The 21,021-nt window shown below is 42.8% G+C and overlaps 1 protein-coding gene across 5 annotated transcripts in view; it reads right to left on the minus strand.

The window, feature by feature from the left end:
• Positions 1-21,021, minus strand: part of spata20 (spermatogenesis associated 20) — a 342,917-nt gene that overhangs the window by 294,266 nt on the left and 27,630 nt on the right. For all 5 annotated transcript variants that reach the window (XM_048555512.2, XM_048555515.2, XM_048555516.2 and 2 more), the window contains exons 7-8: positions 12,586-12,716; positions 4,988-5,092 (exon numbers count right to left, since the gene is read on the minus strand). In XM_048555512.2, the coding sequence (XP_048411469.2) occupies positions 4,988-5,092; positions 12,586-12,716 (236 nt within the window). The remainder of the gene's footprint in view (positions 1-4,987; positions 5,093-12,585; positions 12,717-21,021) is intronic.

Below are 21,021 nucleotides of genomic sequence, written 5' to 3' on the forward strand. Positions count from 1 at the left end.
GCACCCTCCAGTGGCTAGACTGGATTTGAAAATTAATGTCATAGGCCCAGCAACCTCCTCCCTTGACTCCCACATCTCGCCTCGTCCTGGCTACTTATCCACTTTCATACCTGCTAAAACCATTAATATGTGCTCTCTCTCAATACAAAGTTGCTCATGTATATCACAGTTCCCCTCCCTGATATTTTATACATATATCAGCCTCCTCTACATAAATACAGATGCAAAATAATCACTTAAAATCTCAGCTACATCATCCGGCTCCCCACACATTGCCACTTTTGGTTTCTAATAGGCCTGACTCTCTCCCTGGCTATTCTCTTGCCCTGAATACAGTTATAAAATGCTTTTGGATTTTTCCAACTGTTAACTGCCAACATATCCTCAAGAGCCTTCTTCACCTCCTAATTTCTTTATATCGAATCCTCTACACTTTCTATTCTCAAGACCATCCTGCTGTTTTCAGCCTTTGGTGTCGATCATAAGCTTCCTTTGTCACTCCTTGTCCACTATCCTGTACATCCCTTGGCATCCATGGTTCGCTAAACGTTTTGGTCCCATCCCTAACTTTTCCAGGAAAATGTTGGCCCTGCACTCTTGCAATTATCCTTCCGAATGTTTCCCACTGTCTGACGGAGATTTTCCTGCAAATAGCTGCTCCCATTCTACTTTGTTCAGGTCCTGTCTTATATTGTGAAAATCCACCTTCCCAGAGTTCAGATCCTTTATTTCCGACCCAACTTTATCCTTATCCTGAACTACCTTAACTTTTACTGAATTATGGTTTACTATCACCAAGATGCTCCCCCACTGCCATACTTATCACTTGTCAGTTTCATTTCTTAAAGTGAGCAAATACCCAGTTTGTAGGACTTTTGGCATACTGGCTTAAAAAGTCTCCCATTTAAAAATTCCACCCCTCTAAGCCATTCACACTTTGTCTATCCTAATTAATTTTGGAGAAGTTGAAATTCTCTACTATTATTACCCTGTTCTCTCTACACTTCTGAGATTTGCTGACGGTTTAGAGGGTCTGTCGTATACCCCCAGGAAAGTAATTACATTTTTTTGTTTTTAATTTCAACCCATATGGCCTTATTTGAGAAACCTTCTAAGATATCATCCCTCCTTACAGCAGTGACTCCATGACCAATATCGTGGCACCACCTCCTCAATTATGCCACCAACCCTTCCCCGATCTTGCCAAAAGATTCTATATCTGGAATAGCAAAAGGTCAGTCATGTTCCAGCTTAACCACATCTCCGTAATAGCAATAATATCACATTCCCATCGTCAATCAATATTTTCAACTCATCTATCTTATTCACAAGATTCCCTGCCATGCTCCCTTGTGCCTTAACTTGTCTATATTTGTACTGTCTTCTAGACTGATCTGGTTCTTCGTCTGTATGGTTTATATTTCAGCTTTTACTGTGCCTCCACTGTGTACCCTGATCCCCTACCAAATCAATTCATGTCACCTCTCATTGTAACAGATGGATCTTTCTCCCATATCCCATGTCTGTCAATTAAAGCAATCCAGCAGAGGTTTACCATGAAACTCTCCCTGACATTTGTGACTTGTGCATCTTTATGTTGAAAGACTGACCTCAGCAGGCCCCCGAAACAGTGAAGATGAAGGAGATCCTGAACACAGGGACATGAGCTGGGCTGACTGGTCATTACGAAGCTACACAAGGGCCTAAGGTGGAAGACTGTGCTCGAAGGCACTGACTGAAACCCAGGGAAATCAGGAAGGAAATGGGAATTGCATCTCCTGCCTTCTCTTCACATTCCATGATGTCTGCCCCCACTCACATCCAGCCCACTTCGAGAAGGGAATTAAATTTCACCTAATGTCAATGAAAGGTGCATAATGAAATTAAATCTGGGAAACACTGATTTACAGTTCATGTCAAATTGTGATATTTCATCTGATTGATCATTTCAGATACCTATTTGGACAGGTTTGCTATATCATTCCCTAAAGGTGAGAAAAATGTGGTCACTCATGCGTCACTGCAGTCATCGTTTAACAGAAACAGTTTCCTGCATGGCCTCTGAACGAGCTACATCACCAGCTTTTGTTTGTCATAAAATCACATTCGGAGTTGAAATGACTGAGGGAGTTTCCACTGTCCAGAACTACAGAAATGTCACAGTAATGATCACTTCTTTCCTGCAATCGCACAAATGTGATCACAGCATCCACTTGCAGTTATTTTGGGCAGTGATATGGGTTTCAATTAGTGGAGCTGGCTCTCTCAGGGTAAAGTACAGTGACACATCACCAAAATCCAATTCATTTCTACAAAATGCTCACTGGTAAAAGTCAGACAGGAGGGCTGCATGGGGGTGGAATGCGGGGCATGGGGAGGAATCCTGTACAGACTGAGCTGGAGGAAGGGAGCCCCACCCAGGCAGAATCAGAAGGTGAACCTGCATTGATGGTATCAGGGGCAATAAAATCAGACTACATCATTAAAAGAAATAAAATCAAAAGAACTGCAGATGCTGTAAATCAGAGCCAAAAACAGACGTTGCTGGAAAAGTTCTGCAGGCCTGGCAGCATGTGTGAAGAAAAAAAATCTGAGTTAACATATTGGGTCCAATGAGGGACATGACTGAAGAAGGGTCACAGGACCCGAAACGTTAACTCAGATATTTTTTCTTCACACATGCTGCCAGACCTGCTGAGCTTTTCCAGCAACTTCCGTTTTTGTACATCATTAAAAGGTTCACTGCGCGCACGCACACAGTTAAGAGGGGATGATGGTAGCCACGTACACAAACAGACAATTAGGAGTGGAATGTACAAGAGATTAGTGGAGGGATTTTTTTGCACTAAAATGGAGATTTCCAGCACTGTTAAACAGTCCATTTCTTGGAAAGGGCGGGGGGGGGGGGGGGTATGAATTTCTGAATTTATGGGGCAGGCCTCCTCTGAACAATGGAAGCAAGACAAGGCCCTGGCCAATATTTACAGCAGGCAAGATAGCTTAGGTTTCTGACTGGGAGTACGGAAGGAGGAGAACAGGGTTACAGTCTGCAGAATATTCAGCATCTTGATGCCATTCCAAACGTGACAAATTCAAAACCTTGACTGTCTTATCAATGCAATTCACCAACTGTGTAGTCCGAGATGTCAGTTGAAACCTTTTAGAAACAAGGTTGGAGAAATATTTAAAACAAAATCTTCTTTTGTTAAAAAAGTATGCAGCTGAGAACCAAAAATTAAACCAGCAAGAACCAAATGTTGCAGCAGTTTCTCACTCTCCAGAGTTTGCCCAGTCCAGTCACGTTATTGGGATTCATATGTCACTAGCTCCCCCTGGTGACTAATGAAGAAATGTGCAGCATCACAAATTTCTAACAAATTGATTGGCCCAGATACCAATTACTGCCAAAACAGATTCAACAACAGTAATCCTCTTAAAAAATTACCCACTTATCAATAAGACTTTTCCAGCCGAACTTCCTAGTCTAGACTGTCCTGAAGGTATCTATCAGAGTAAGTCGGGGGTGGCACAGTGACTCAGTGGTTAGCACTCCAGCCTCACAGCACCAGGGACCCAGGTTCGATTCCAGCCTCGGGCGACTGTCTGTGCGGAGTTTGCACATTCTCACCGTGTATGCATGAGTTTCCTCCAGGTGCTCCGGTTTCCTCCCACAGTCCAAAGATGTGCAGGCTAGGTGGACTGGCCATGCTAAATTGCCCGTAGTGTTCAGGGGTGTGTGGGTTATAGGGGGAATGGGTCTGGGTGGGACCGCAGGAAGGAGGGAGCGAGGGAGGGAGTCTAGTAAGTGAATGAGTGTCTTGTAAAACTCATGGCCAAGTCAGGTTGAGTCAAGTAGAGTCAAGACATCAGAGGGAAGCTTAGGTCAAGTCTAGGGAGAGGGGAGCAGCATTAGTGAAGAGTTGAGAGTTAAATTTGACAGCTATCTGTGGTAGAGAAGGTTTTCAATCCTTTAACATATCCTGTGTAACCACTAACATTAAGTGAGTCAGCAACTTCAGAACTGTCCCACACTAAGGGACTCTTTTTGGAGCATTTCAGGCATGTGGAAATTGTACATCAGAAAATTCAATTTTTGCAGTCAGCTATGTCTGAAATTCGACTGTGTCCCAATGTGCAACTCCAACATACACTGCTCCAAAGGCTGTCTTCTAAATATTTGAGCCAAAAAATATAGCCTCCCACATTATTAAAAATACAATTGCATTACATTAATTTTAAAAGGAACAATAAAAGTAAGCATTTTTTAAGGCAAGAACAAAAACTATTCTGAGATATTTAATCTCTGAAATTCGCAGATATTTGTCCAGGACGAATGAGAACTTCCTTACATTTGGGATGAGTGAGATTTGTAAATTCTTATCAGGACACATTTAGATGACAACTTGCATTTATATAACAGTTCCTAATTAAAGAAGCTGGTCCAGCTTGCCTCACAGGGGTATAATCAATCAAAACTGACACCAAGCCAAACGAAGCGGCGACATTAGACACGACTAGAAGTTCAGTCAAAGGTGTAGATGTTAAGCAGAAAATTAAACACATGACGAGAAGTCAAGAAGCAAAGAGGTTGAAAATGGAATTCAAGAGTTTAGGGTCTGGGAAGATGATGTTTGGAGTTAAGGGATTCCCATTTCATTTTAAAGTCACATATAAATCCAGACTGAGGATTCCTGACAGTGGTAGGTTCACAGTACTTCAGTAAATTCACCCCACACCATGAAGGGAGATTTAATCTGAATCTAACCCAATGCTCTCCCTGTCCTAAAAGTGTTTGAAGCGGACAGTGTAGAGAGTGTTTTACACTGTATCTATCACCACGGTATACCACTTTGGGTATTTGACAGGACTTACTGCCAAAATGAAGACATGTTCTAGTCCCCTTAATTAATGATGCTCATGTTAATGACAATAAATTTCACCAAAGAGAGCAAAATAGAGAGAATGGAAAGAGTTCTCTTTCACTTACCTGATACGCTTCTATATAGGACACAGCCAGCTGCCCCTGGTCATACAGCATCTTCTCAAAATGAGGAACGTGCCACCTCCTGTCTGTGGAGTAGCGATGGAAACCCTAGTGCAGAGCAGAGCAACATTACCATTCAAACAAGAATACACTGTATGGGACAATGTCAACACCTGTGACTTCCTGAAATGGACAAATCATTGTGAAACCCTAATTTCAAAAGTACTTCACTGACTGTGAAGCTCTCTGGGCTGCCCTGGGGTCATTAAAGACATGATATAATTAAGTGTGTCTTTATTATCAGAGAGTTGTACTGAACTCCACAACTATCATGGGATAACATGCTCTCAAGACTGGGTATAGGTGGCCTAAATCCAGCAGAAACACAGAGTTTCCAAGGAATGCAGTCTGTCAGATACAAACCTGAGCAAAGAAAATCAAAAGGCTCACTTTCAGCTTATCATGAACAGTCATGATGCCAAACATTAACTGACAAATAAAACTATATTCAACTGATCCACCAGTCGGAATTTTCACTTTTGATCCAGGTATCTGCAGCCCTTCCCCTTCTAGCTGGAAGTGGTCATAGGTGATATCTAAGGAACCTTGGTGAATTGCTGAAGTGCATCTTGTGGATTGTACACACTGCTACGACTCAGCATTAGCGGTGGAGGGAGTGGTGTTTGTGGGTGTGATGCCAAACAAGTTGGCTGCTTTGTCCTGGATGGTGTCAACCCTTTTAGATAACAAGACCAGAAGTTCAAGGAGCAGAGTTAAGCCATCTGAGACATCAAGCCTGCTCCACCTGCATGATGGATGATTTATTTCTCCATTTTCCTGCCTTCTCTCTGTAACCTTTCGTCCCCTTACTAATCTACGTCTATCTGTATCTGCTTTAAAGGTACTCAATGACTTGGCCTCCACAGCCCTCTGCAGCAATGAGTTCCACAGATTCACCATCTTCTCATTAAAGGTCCCCTCAGCCTTTCACTCTGAAGTTGTGCTCTGTGGTCCGAAATTTCTCCGACCAGCGGAAATATCTTCTCCATGTCCACTCTATCCAGGTTTCTCAGTTTTCTGGAAGTTTCAATAACAATCTCCCCGCCCCACCATGCCCCCGGATTACTGAGCCAGAGTTTTCACCATTCTTTACATAACAGCCCTTCATCGCCAGAATCATTCTTGTGAGCTTCCTCTGGGTCCCCTCCAGTACCAGCACATTTTTAGATTAAGGCCCAAAACCACTCACAAATGGGAAGACAACAGCCTATTGGTATTACCGCTGGGCTATTAATCCAGAGACAAAGATAAAGTTCTGGGGATCTGGGTGCAAATCCTGCCATGGCAGATGGTGGAATCTGAATTCAGTAAAATGGCTGGAATTAAGAATCTAAATGATGACTATGAACCCACTGTCAGAAAAACCCATCTGGTTCACTAATGTCCTTTAGGGAAGGAATCTTTTATCCTTACTTGGTCTGACCTACATGTGACTCCAGACCCACAGCAATATGACTGATTCTCACCTGCCCTCTGTGCAATTAGGGATGGGCAATAAATGCTGCCGAGCCAGCGACGCCCTCATCACATGAATGAGTAAAGAAAAAAAAAATTCCAAATGTGGCCTGACCAGAGCCTTTTACAGCCTCAACAGTTCTATCTCTGCTCTTGTATTCTAACTATCTTGAAATGAATGCTAAATTGCATTTGCCTTGCTAACCGCCAACATAACTTACTTCAATATTAAGTGAATCCTGAACTAGGACTCCTAATGCTTCAAATTTCTGAAGCCTTTCCCAGTTTAAAAAAGTCTACACTTCTACTCTTCCTACCAAAATATATAACCTCACACTTTACTCACATTATATTCCATCTACCACTTCTTTGTCCACCCTCTCAGCCTGTCCAAGGCCTTCTGCAGCCTCTCCACTTCCTGTCCCTCTACCTATCTTTGTGTCATCTGCAAACTTGAGTGTTGTTGGAAATGTAGTCATACAGCCAAGAGTGGGAGTATTCTATCACAGTCCTGACTTATGCCTTGTAGGCATTGGAAAGGCTTTGGGGTATCAGGAGATGAGTTACTCACTGCAGGAATCTTGACCTGCTCTTGTAGTCATTGCATTTGTATGGCTGGTCCAGTACTTTCTGGGCAATGACAACTGTCAGGATGTTTACAGTTGGAGATTCAGGTGATAGTAATGCTATTAAATGCTAAAGAGTGATAGCTGGATTCTGTCTTGTTGGAACTGGTCACTGCCTGGCACTCGTGTCATGAAAATGTTATTTGTCACTTTGACGGTCCAAACCTGGATATTCTCCAGATGTTGCCTCATTTGGACATGGAAAGCTTCAGTATTTGAGGAGTTTTGAATGGTGCTGAAAGTTGTGCAATCATTGGCAAACATCCCCACTTCTGACCTTATGAAGGAGGGAAGACCATTGATGAAGCAGTTCAAGGTGGCTGATCCTAGGACAGTGGACAATTTTCCACTTTGTAAGTTAGATAAAAGTGATGTAAGTTTACTGGAACAGTTTGACAATAAAAGTGTTAAGTAGCAGGAGGTTTTCTTGCTCATATCTGACCTGATGTCATCTGGTATGGAGGCTAGGTTTCGGACTCCCACGGAACTCCTCCTGATCGCATGCCACTGTGCCCCTCACCTCCTGCCATAGTGTTAGTTGTGTCTAAGACATAGTCATACTCATAGAATCATACCTTACAGACAATGTTAGGTTGTTGCTGTGGGACAGCTCTCCTAATTTTGGCACAAACCCCTAAATATTAGAAGGAGGACTTTGCAGATTCACTTGTTGGACAGACTAGGAAAGTAAGATGAGTTGCCTTCCCTGAAGGATATTAGTAAACTAGATTGTTGTAAAACAAAACAATCACAACAGTTATTTTTGATCAACATTTATTGATTAGATTAGGTTAGATTCCCTACAGTGTGGAAAGAGGCCCTTCGGCCCAACAAAACCACACTGCCCCTTGAAGCATCCCACCCAGACCTATCCCCCTATAACCCACACACCCCTGAACACTATGGGCAATTTAGCATGGCCAATCCACCTAACCTGCACGTCTTTTGGACTGTGGGAGGAAACCGGAGCACCCGGAGGAAACCCACGCAGACACAGGGAAAATGTGCAAACTCCACACAGTCGCCCGAGGCTGGAATCGAACCCGGGTCCCTGGCGCTGTGAGGCTGCAGTACTAACCAGTGAGCCACCGTGCCGCCCCTATTGAATTTGCATTTCACTGTTTGTGGGATTTGAACACGTCTCACAATTCATTAATCGGCATGTCTGAATTAGCAGCTCTGTGACATTATCAGTATTCCACCACTTCCCGTAAACTGGCCTTTGTAGGGCACCATTAAAATCGGAAGATGTGCCAAGGTATTTAATGAGTATAACCAAAGAAAATGTGACACCATGCCACAGAAGAATAAGACATAGGAGTGGAAGTAAGGCCATTTGGTCCATCAAGTCCACTCCGCCATTCAATCATAGCTGATGGGCATTTCAGCTCCACTTACCCGCACTTTCCCCGTAGCCCTTGATTCCTATATGACCGTAAGAATGGATGACCAATAGATGTGCTGAAATTTTAACAAGTGTATTAAATAGAAAGAAGCTGATCGAGACCTCAGGAGCTGATGCAACATGAGCACGGCCACAAAAGGTGGAGATATATGAGTGCAGATATCTGACAGGATTATGCTTTGAAGTTCATAAATATAAGGAACTGGGACCACAAAGGGGTTCGAACGCAAGATGATAAGTTTGAAATGGAGGCAAAGGTGGATAGGGAGCCAATGGGTCAGCAAGTCCATAAAAGACGAGAAAGCAATTTTATGACAACAGACAGACCGTGCTGCAACTCCAGCCCATGGGGCCAAGTTGGCAACAAATGGGTCTCATTATGTTACAGGAGCACTGCCAACCAAACACCCTGTAATATTCAAGTGTTATCAATAATTAAATACACAAGCTCTTTTCTGCAATTGTTAAGTTTTAGCAAGTAGGTCATATGCACCCTACAGCCAACGTGACCCTCGAGAGCCACAACTGCCTAGCGTCAGGGTGACACACTATAATGAGGAGGCTCCTGCAAAAACTCACTACACAGAGTGCACTACAAACAAACCAAGGCCAAATGCATAGAGACTTTCCAATGGAGGCAGTGCTGGAACTAGATAATGACAGGAGACAGCTTTTCTGTCAGAATGGAATTTGTGGCATCAGAGGATATAGTAGCAACACTACAGTCAGGTTTTGTCTGATCAGTTATTGGTTTATTGGAGCGCTAAACATGGCAATATTTCCCATGGTGGCCAGGTGTTGGGACGGTGTGTACAAAAAGAAAATATACAAGTAGGAAAATAAGAGTTTGACATTGAGAACATTTCTTTAAGGTGTAGCCAGATGGTGATGCAGTGGTAATGTCACTAGATTAGTCTCACAGTGACCCAAGCAAATGCCCAGGGCACATGTTCTAATACCACCACAGCAGCTAGCAGAATTTAAATTCAATTCATAAATACGAAATGATGGTGACCATGATGTAAAAGCCCCATCTAGCTCACCCATGCTTCTTACAGAATTCTGTCTTTGCTAATAACACCCATATCGCAGGAAAGAATAAAGAGCAAAACTGATATCAAAAGGGAAAATGGGTTTTATCCATTGAGGGCATCGGCCAGACAACGACTGTGGTGAAAACAAAGATAGAGTCTGAGCCCCAAAATAAAGTTGGACCTATGGTGTTCTCAGAGGAATTAAATCTTGCCTGCTCCATAATTGCTCTTGCAACTGTCATTAACTTCTAGTTAATTTAGAACTTGTGTATTATTCAATTTGAGTAAGGAGTGAATTCACTGGGATTTCAATTTTCCACAAAGGCACTGGTACCATCGAAGGTTTAATTCACCAACTGTCCCTGAAATGTCACGCAACATGTTTTACATCCAGGCACTATCTTTGTTTTCCACCACACACTCTAATCCATAGCCAACCCTCTCCTTGGAACTGAGACCAAACAGCATCAATGTTTGTATTGGAGATGAGCTTCCGACCACAAATCTTGCCACCACCTACATAACATCACTCAACTCTGACCCTGCCTGAACTCGTCTGATGAAAATTGTATAGGTCTTATTCACTGAAAAATGTGGGAGCTGATATTGCATAGTTTCAGGATTAAATGCTACAAGGAAGCGGTTTCTATAAGTGGAACAAAAATAAGCCAAAAGGTAAAGTTTAAGATCTTTCTGACAGATGCAGTAGTGGACCTGGTTAAATGGAAGTAAAGTCTTTGTCAGAACTAAATACAACAATAATAGAGGGTATGAACATAGCTACAAGAGAGTTAGACGCCGTCTTATTCAGCAAATAACCTAATGGCCAGTTACCTCTGGATCTTACTATTCCAATGTTCTCCTCACCAATCTCCTATATTACAGCCTACATGAACTGAGTTCATTCACAACTTTGCTGACCAGACCAGACACATCCCATTCAACCAACAGTCCAGTGCTTACAGATATACATTGGCTCCCAGACTCTGTTAAAATTCTCATCTTACAAGCATTTGAGACATCCATGATCTTTCCATAGTACATAGTCTCATATGCATTCCTGATTTTACTCAGTCCAGCATTGATGGCCATGCCCTGAGCTGACTAGGCCCCAAACTCTGAAGTTCACTCCACAAACCTCTCCATGCAAGGCACTTCTTTAAAATCAGTCTATGTCCAAATTTTTGGTAATCTCTGCTAATACTCCATGGATATAGCTTGGCATCAAACTTTATCTCACTATTCCTATGAAGTAGCTCAGAACATTTTACAACCCGATAGGTGCTATTATAAAGGTTTTTGTAATTGAAGTTTCTCAGTCAATCTCTACCAATCCTTCTAACTAGTTGCAAAGTCAGGACTACAAGATGCGCACCATATTTTAGTGGTCCAATTCTGAAATGCGTGGTAGATGACAGAATGAGAATAAATGTAAATAATGTTGCATTAGCTTGACTCAGGTGGTAGAACTCTCACTAAAATTTCAGCTCAGGACCCAGGAAGACAGTTGCATGATGGAAGTGAAACATTGAAGGAATGTCTTTGGTTGATACATTGTGACCAAGCATTCACCTGCTTTGGTTCCTCGGGCAAACAGCAAATACTGTAAAAGAACTTAAAAGCCTCTCTCCTAGAACCCTGGTCAACAGACAGACAGTCACTCCATCTAAGTTATTCAGATAAGGTGCTCCGGGAATCTTGATAAAAGGTGTTTTTAATTTTTTTTAAAAGTGGGACATGGACATTGGTTGGAGCTGCCTCCTTGAACTACTGCAATTCTTCTGGTTCAGGTGTATCCACAGGGCTGCTGGGGGATTGGCTTCTGGCAACAATGACAAAACAATGATATATTTCCAAGTCAGGGTGATGTGTGGCACAAAGGGAACTTGCATTTGCTGGTGGTCTCAAATATCTGCTTCCACTGTCTTTATAGGTGGCAGAGGTGCAGGTTTAGAAGGTGCTGTCTTAGAAGCCTTAGCAAATTGTTGAAGACCATCCTGTATATACTACACATTGTTGTCACTGCGTTGCAGAGGTAGATGGACTGCATATGCACATTGGTAGATGGTGTGCTGGTATAAATTTCTTGAGAGTTGTTGGAGCTGCAACCATCCAAGTAGAGGGTATTCCATCACATTCCTGACTTCTGTCTCATGGTGGTGAACAGGCTTTAGGGAGACAAAAGGCAGTTACTCACCGCAGAATACCAATGCTATATGTGGCTCGTCCAGTTCAATTTCTGCCCAATGATAACCCCCACGATGCAGATTCAGCAATAGTAACATCACTGGCGTCAAGGAGCAATTTTTAGATTCTCTCTCATCACAGATGGTATCTGCCTGCCATTTCAGGAGCATGAATATTATTTAACATCCCAAGCCCGAATATCGCCCAAGTTCTGCTGAATGCGGACATCGATTACTTCAGTGTCAGTGAAGTCTCGAACAGTAAAGAACATACTGCAATTATCAGTGTAATCCCACTTCTGACCTTACGATTGATGGAAGGTTATTGATGAAGCACTGAAGATGGTAGGACCTGTGATCACTACCCTGAAAAACCCTACAGAACTGCGCAAGAGCTGAGGAGACTGATCCCCAATAATGACAACCATGTTCCCTCGTGCTAGTTATGACTCCAACCAGTCAAAATACCCGCCTTCCGATTTTCACTGAACAGCTTTCCTGGAGTTCCCTAACGCCTCTGATGTCAACAGCTGTCATTCTTGCCTACTGTCTTGAGTTCAGCACTTCTGTCCACGTTTTGCAACAAGATCAGCAACAAGTGGTCCTGTTTAAACTCAAACTGAATGTCAGTGAGGTCTTTGCTGTGCAAGTGCCAATTTATACAATTGTTGATGACACTTTGCCGCTGTACAAGTACAAATGCAAGTCTGCCTTTCAAAGCAAACATATGGCTATTACTCAGCCAAACCAAGTCACTACTGCCTTAAACCCACAATTATTCTCTTCCACAACCTCTTTCAGAAAGTTGTCTTCACACCACAATGGGCTCTCCTACCTGCCCAATGTGATCATGTATTCCTCCAAGGGCCATCATTTTCAGAGTGTGTAAAGCCATCTGAAGCGCCTGGGCTCCTTTCTCTCCACTCTTGTTCAAAGCCCAGAAACGGAATAGAAAATTGAAGTTAACTGTTAGGGTAAAAGCAATATATTACTTTGTGAAAACCAGAGACAGAGACAATCAATTCACCACTGTTTCAGTCCGCCATAACAGAGAGATACATGAGATCTATCCAATATAGAGAGAGTTGGTATTCCCCAGAGAATTAGATTTTACCATTTAGTAAGTAATACGCTCTTTCAGCTTATCCTCCAAAATCAGACTCTATAAAAGACATTTGGACAGGTACATGAATCAGGAAGGTTGAGAGGGATGTGGACCAAATGCAGGAAAATGGGACTAGCTCAGTTTAGGAAACTCATCGGCTTAGGATGAGTTGGACTAAAGGGTCTGATCCGTGTTGTACGACTCTACGACTGCATCTTTCTCCATTGAAGACCTGTCTCTTTCACTGAATAGAGTTAATGGGAACTGCAGATGCTGGAGAATCCAAGATAACAAAGTGTGGAGCTGGATGAACACAGCAGGCCAAGCAGCATCTTAGCAGCACAAAAGCTGACGTTTCAGGAAGGATCTAGGCCCGACACGTCAGCTTTTGTGCTCCTAAGATGCTGCTTGGCCTGCTGTGTTCATCTGTCTCTTTCACTCTTCTGTTTTCTGATAAATATGGGCAATTCTGTCTGCTGCTTCTACCCTTCACATAGGCCTTCCTCATTTGTTGCACTTGCCCTTCCATATACACCTGCCTCTTCCCGATTTTGAAATCGAAACTTACTGCACATTCTTCGACATCGGAGTGCTGCCTTCAAAGCTCTCAAACTGTGGAACCCCTCACCAAACTTCCTTTCAATCTTCAGGTGTCTAAAACCCAAATCCTGTCACTCTCCTGCTGAATTAATCTCATCCCCTCTGCTAACTGCATCAAACGTAATGACAGTCTCGGCTAGCACTTATAAATTAAAACATCCCCACCACGTATTTTTGAGGAAAGGCAAAACAGTGGCAGACATGTAACTTCTGCTACTATCACTTCAGTTAAAAGGAACAGAATTGCAAATTGTTACATTTTGAAAAGTGAGCACTGCATTTGGACAAATTATAAGGCATTAATGTGCGGAGACAACACTTAACGCAGTGGAAATCTCCTACAAGTATTATCCCATGGAAAATGACAGATTTGGCATATGAAGCAAGTTAATCCTTCACCAATACATCAGTAGTAACTAAGGCAGTCACAGACTAATTGTCTGAACTGGTAGTTCACGTCCACTAACTGAACAAATGCAGGGGGTTCTCTCAGCATCTAGGCCAGTATTCCATTTCAGCCAACAATACCATCAATTGGCAAACTGCCTGACTTATGGTTATAAGATCTTATCGCATGCAAATTGATGCTGCTTTTCGCTACTCATCAGTAGTCACTTAGTGTGTGACGCATGCTGAGAAATATGCCCTTATGTTTTTGTTTTAAGAATTGATTCTTGTGCAGAATTAGTTCGACTTAACCTTAACCATTTTGCCTCAAGGTCAGGGAAGGTAGCATAGGTGCCCGGCAGGGATGGTGATGTGGTTTAATGCCAAGACCCCTGCTAATGAAGACCTCACTGATGGTCAATGACCAGGATTTCAAAGTATGGCCTTATTGGTGGTGTACACCGGAGTGGAGTCAGTGTTTTCGGCAGTATACCCAGTATGATTCAGCATCTTCAGAGAAAGAAAGAACATCACTGCAAATAGAGAAATTGCGGCACCAACAATGAGCTAAGTCTAGTTACTTAGAAATATTAAAACTAGGTGCACGAGTAGACCACTGAGCCCTTCTCTGATCCACCGCTCAATATGGCCGTAGCTGATCCTCTATCTCAATACCATATTCCTGCTTTCTTCTCAGAGCTTTTGGTGTTTTTAAAATCTAGAATTTTTTTCCCTTTCTTGAATATGTTTTGGATTCCACAGCAGTCTGTGGTTGAGAACTCCATGGGTTCACTATCCTTGAGAGTGAAGAACAATTTCCTCATCTCAGATTTAAATGGTCTACCCAATATTCTGATATCGTGTCCCCTGCTTCTAGACTGCCCAACTAGGGAAACATTCTCTCTACACGTAGTTTGTCCAGACCTGTGAGAATTTTATATATATCGATCAGATCACCTCTCATCCTTCTAAACTTTAAGAATAAAGGCGTAGTTGAACAAACCTTTCGTCCTTGGACAGTGTTGCCCCCCAAACCCCACCCCACTCCCACCCACCCCCTTGACCATCGTGAACCTATGGTGCACTGCTTCTATGGCAAGCATATCCTTTCTTAGATAGGGAGACCAAAACAGCATGCAATACTCCAAGTGTAGCTTCACCAAGGCCCTGTACAATTGGATAAGACATCACTGCTTCTGAACCACTGGGTTAGCTCCAGTCTGGCATCCCCAGTAGTGCTTGATGGTGGAATGAATATAAATAATGTAAAATGGTGTTAAACAGTTTGGTGTTAAACAGACATGGCATTCACTCCTTTTTTTTCAAAAATAAAAGCCTCGGTACCCTTGCTCACAAAGTGATGTTAAGGATTAAGCAAATACTCCTTTACAGAACTGCGCTATTCAGATCTCATTTTCAGCCATGTTCACCTGATGCAATTGTTAAGTTTCTGTAACACATTTTACGTCCAAAGGCCTCAGATTTTACTTACAGTCAAATGAGTTTGAACAGAAATAGCATCAATCAGAAAGAAACAAATACAAAGAAAACAGCAGATATTCACTGCCCTGACTGCTGCTGAGCAGTAAGTGTGCAAATTCTATGCGGCAAAAAGAATCATCTATAAGGCAGCAGCTAGGGTGAAATATAATCTGTCCTGAAGTGCAGTAAGGCAAAGAACATTCACATTCACAATTATACATGGACTCTAGACATGATGCAACTTGACATTCTACCCTTACATAAATCATTGGTTTTAAGTTTGAAATAATTGATAAAACTTACAATGTTCAGTCTCTTTTGTGAAATAAAACATTCAGCAACAGCTTGAATTTATACAGCACATTCAACAAAGTAAAATTTCCCACTGTATCTCAAAGGAGGATAACCAAATAAAATTTGACTGTGAACATGATACGTACAGGTTTGGTGAAAGGAAATGTTTTTAGGGAGAGTCTCAAAGACAAGGAGACAGATATAAAGGCTGAGAATTAGGTAATGAGTTCCAAACGTTAGGAATTAGACAGCTAACTGCAACTGGCTTCTAATAACAAGCTTTAAGCAACTAGTAGCAAAGATGATCAAGTTTTATAATTAGAGGAGCACAGAGATCTCAGACGGTTAGTAGGACCGGAGGAGGATACGGAGCTAGGGAGGGGAAAGGCGACGGTGGAATTTGAAAACAGGGCTGAGTGTTTTAAGTGTGAGACATTGGCATACTGGGAATTAATGAGCAAGCATAATGTGGAAGTGCTGCTGTTGGACTGGGGTGGACAAGGTCAGAAATCACAACACCAGGTTACAGTCCAACAGGTCTATTCAAATTTTTCAAATAAACCTGTTGGACTATAACCTGATGTCATGTGATTTCTGACTCTGAGCAAGCATAAGAGTCATAGCTTAGCTTGCACCAAGTTCTGTTCACCCATGGCTAACAATGCACAGCACAGATGACAGCAGGGAAGTGCTGAAGCTTTTGAAAGTGATGTGGGAAACAGTATGTTGCAGCAAGGGAGGCTTTAGTGAGTTTCAAATGGCAATAAGGTTTTTCACAAAGACAGAAGCACTGAGCATTGGCAGTCCAGTCAGCAAGCCTTGGTAACCCAGTGAGTGCAGGCTGAGATTCAAAACTGGAGAAAATGGCAGCTGTTAAGTAGGGAAAGGCCATTGCTGGAGGTTTACAGGGGAACATATGGATTCTGAATCAGTTGTAGTGTGAGATGAAGAGACAGAAGAGGTGACCCAGAACATATGCAAGTGATGGTCATACAGTAGAAGAATAGAGGGAGGATAGGCAAAGTAAAATAGCTGTCAAAACTTTACGGTAGTTGTATTCCAAAGCCCCTTCTCTTTATTACTATCCCCCTTTAAATTGTCCTTGTCTATCCTTGTCAACCTATTTCAAATAAACAAGGAACTTGCAAACTTCTACAGCATCAAGATTGTGATCTATTCTGCTGCTATCCCAGCATCCACTGTGCCTCATTCAAGCCCCAAACCTTGCCCTTCTGGTTTCTCCTCCATCTCTCACCTTTCCAAGCTCATCTTATCCTTGAGCTGCATCTGCTACTTCTTTCATTCACTCTCACCACATTCCAAGCAACTTACTTTCCTAGTTATGGACAGTGCATCTTATGAGATGGTTATGCTTAAAACTCCAGGTGAAACAGAAGGGTATAACTAGAATGCCTTTAAATACCTCAGTTTGGAGGAGTGCCGATGTAAGCTGGTTGCCATGGAAACATAAGCTTGAACAGAAACCCACTAAAGTAGGGTGGTACTCTTAACACCTTTTCAGAGGATCTCACCACAAAGGGATAGCTGCTATTTGAGATACCAAGTCAAAAGAAGTAACTGCAGTGGAAATGCAGGGGGAATGATTTTGTGTTAACAACCAAACAGGTTACGCGTTAAGAGTTTCATTTGTTCAAAAGAACGAATGGAACAGATGGAACTTTTGAAGATTTGAGGAGCAAAGAATTGACAAAGCTTTTGTTGGCAGTGGTAAATTTAGTTGTGAAAGTGCAGGCTGAGTGGAACAATTCTCAAAGGATACTGGAAGTTTCAACCTAGACTGACATTGGTGAAGTGAACTGGAAACACAAAATACTGGAAATCACAGTGGGTCAGACAGCATCCGTGGAGAGAGAGAGGGAGAGCGCGAGAGAGAGAGAGAGGGAGAGCGCGAGAGAGAGAGAGAGGGAGAGAGAGAGAGAGAGAGAGAGAGAGAGAGAGAGAGAGAGAGAGAGAGAGAGAGAGAGAGAGAGAGAGAGAGAGAGAGGGCGAGAGCGCGAGAGAGAGAGAGAGAGAGAGAGAGAGAGAGACGCGAGAGAGAGAGAGGGAGAGAGAGAGAGAGAGAGAGAGAGAGAGAGAGAGAGAGAGAGAGAGAGGGCGAGAGGGCGAGAGGGCGAGAGGGCGAGAGGGCGAGAGGGCGAGAGGGCGAGAGGGCGAGAGGGCGAGAGCGCGAGAGAGCGAGAGAGAGAGAGAGAGAGAGAGAGAGAGAGAGAGAGAGAGAGAGAGCGCGAGAGAGAGAGAGGGAGAGCTGTCCGTCTTCCCTGGACTGACCTATCCCCTCCCTACCTCCCCACCTATCTTCTTTGCTCTCCATCTTCGGTCCGCCTCCCCCTCTCTCCCTATTTATTCCAGTTCCCTCCCCCCATCCCCCTCTCTGATGAAGGGTCTAGGCCCGAAACGTCAGCTTTTGTGCTCCTGAGATGCTGCTTGGCCTGCTGTGTTCATCCAGCCTCACATTTTATTATCTTGGAATCTCCAGCATCTGCAGTTCCCATTATCTCTGATGAGTTTATTAGATGCTTTTGAGATTGTGCTGCTCTCAAACTTTCTAGAACTAACCAGAGAGCAGGTTCTACTAGACTTGCAATGCCGTCACATGACAGGGTTCACAAATGTCCTCAGAGTTAAGGTAACAGTGGTTCCTTCCACAACCCTACCAGGCCATTGGGGTGTTATTTCATTAGAGAGAGGGGGGAACCAGTGGTGGTTTAACCTGAGGCTCAAAAAGTCTCAGGTGAGGGGAGAGGTTGAAAAGGACAGTCCTTCATGGAACCCTCAGCTAGTGCAGGAATCAAACCAGTGCTGTTAGCATTACTCTGCATCCAAAACCAGCTGACCAGCCAACTGAGCTAACTGACCCTCACATATACTACATTCAGTTTGAAAAGGAGAACAGTGGGTTTAAGACTTGTATTTTAACCTTAAAATGAGGGCAATCATCAACATGAAAGCTGAGCATGCTGAAGTGAACTGGGGTACTATGCTAGGGGACAGATTAGTAGAGAAGCAGACGACAACATTTAAGAGGGCATTTCAAAATACTCAGATTAAGTATATTCCCAAATTAAAGGAAAATTCTAAAGAGTGGACCCAGAATGTCAAGTTAACATATAATTACACATGGATGAGCTGGAGGTCAAATGATTAGACAGAATACAAAGAACAGCAGTGTAACTTTACCTCCATTATTAGAGTTACTGTTGCAAGTGGAAATGTGACTATAAAAGCATCAAGACTTATTTTACCACATTGGGTCTTGAAGTTTTCCTCGGTGCAGAGCCTTTGAAGGCATAGCATTCAGATGAGCTGTTTGTGTCAGTTTTATTTAAAAAGTCTATAAAGGGCTGTCAGAAACTCTAATAGGGGATGTAAAGCTACACTTGTAGCTTAGTAATTTTCCATCCCACCAAGATGGACCATTAGCACCAGAAATGCCCGTGCCTGTCACAGAACTCAAGTCTGAGCTTGTTGAAGTGCTCAACACGTACGTTTCTGAGAATGTAAATCATTTGCGTTTGACTTGGAGGGGGAGAGGACTCCAGCCTGAGTTAGCAGCCTGCCAAAGATACCTCATCGATTGCATGACTTAGGCATTCACAATCTGAGAAGGCAGTGGTAGCAGGGTCACTGGATTTTTAAGGTTGAGTAGATGGATTTTTGTTAGATGGGAATTGGAAACACGAATTGATCAACCAGAGCTTTATTCAATGGTGTAGTGTGGGCCAAATGCTTAATTTGTTTCCAATTTGTATGTTTATGTTCAGACTCTGCATTACCTTACTACCCTTTACTAACTTTGCACTTTGCTCCAGTTCTCCAAACACCAAAGAACACCACATTCCTCAAATTCTAGCCTCTTGTACACGTGATACTTCCTTTGCTCTACCACTGACAGCCATACATTAAAGCCATCTAAACCCTGACACATTAGGCTGACGAGTTTTGAGAAGATTTGTAGCTCAGGTTGAGGTTCTGGATGTGAGTTTGCTCGCTGAGCTGGAAGGTTCGTTTTCAGACGTTTCGTCACCATTCTAGGTAACATCATCAGTGAGCCTCCGACGAAGCGCTGGTGTTATGTCCCGCTTTCTATTTATCTGGTTAGGTTTCCTTGGGTTGGTGATGTCATTTCCTGAGTTGGTGATGTCATTTCCTGTTCTTTTTCTCAGGGGATGGCAGATGGGCTCCAAATCAATGTGTTTGTTGATGGAGTTCCGGTTGGAATGCCATGCTTCTAGGAATTCTCGTGCATGTCTCTGTTTGGCTTGTCCTAGGATGGATGTGTTGTCCCAATCAAAGTGGTGTCCTTCCTCATCTGTATGTAAGGATACTCGTGATAGTGGGTCATGTCGTTTTGTGGCTAGTTGATGTTCATGTATCCTGGTGGTTAGCTTTCTGCCAGTTTGTCCAATGTAGTGTTTGTCACAGTTCTTGCAAGGTATTTTGTACAAATCTTCTCAAAACTCGCTAGCACCTAAGGGCGCAATACGCTAAAACTGGCCCGAAGATGGGAAACCAATGCCATCCAACAGAGTGCCACCCGTGAACAGCTGTGCTTCCTGCATGAATGCCTCAGAAGAAAACAGGTACTACCTAAATGTCTCAAATACAAACCTCCCCTTAACACCCCACTAGCCAAAAGAATAGCTGAGCAAAACAGCCGCAGAATGCTTAGAGAATGATCAATGATGCCCAGAACAGACTCCATAAATACAACCGGGAAATTTCGCGCCAAAAATCTTTACTCACTAACGCGACAGACCATGAATGGACTGACACAGTACAACTAGCCATAGACATTAGACAACGGAAAACACAGAAAACGAAAAAACTAGACCTGCAGAAAAAAAACTAGACAAACTCAAACAAAATAACAACACAGAAGCATGGATAAAGAAAAATTATCTGACCGACCATGTACAGACACTGAAAAAGCCGTCTTAGTAAGAGGATTAAATTACAACTTCCAGGATGCAGACAAGAAAGATTTCTTAGCAGCGTTAGAAACAACACTGAAAGACAACAAACTCACAGAAGAAACCCAGCAAACCATCAGACAGACAGTCGCACCAACACTAAACAGGAAAAAAGATGAAAACACACTCAATACACAAGAAAGGAAAGCACTAAAAGGGCTCAAAAAAGATAAAAACATGGTTATCCTACCTGCAGACAAAGGACGCTTGACAGTCATTTTAAACCGAACAGACTACATTGAGATACCGACACTTACCAACAGGTGGCGATAGGCCCGACCCCACAACTAGAGAAACGAATCACAGCCTTACTCAAAAAACTTCAAAAATCTGGAGAATTAAACAAGAGGCTTCTAAAAAATGAAACTAGATGGATCCAACACACCATGCTTCTACAGACTACCAAAAATTC

The sequence above is a fragment of the Stegostoma tigrinum genome, chromosome 22 (assembly GCF_030684315.1).
Source record: "Stegostoma tigrinum isolate sSteTig4 chromosome 22, sSteTig4.hap1, whole genome shotgun sequence".
NCBI classification, from domain to species: domain Eukaryota; kingdom Metazoa; phylum Chordata; class Chondrichthyes; order Orectolobiformes; family Stegostomatidae; genus Stegostoma; species Stegostoma tigrinum.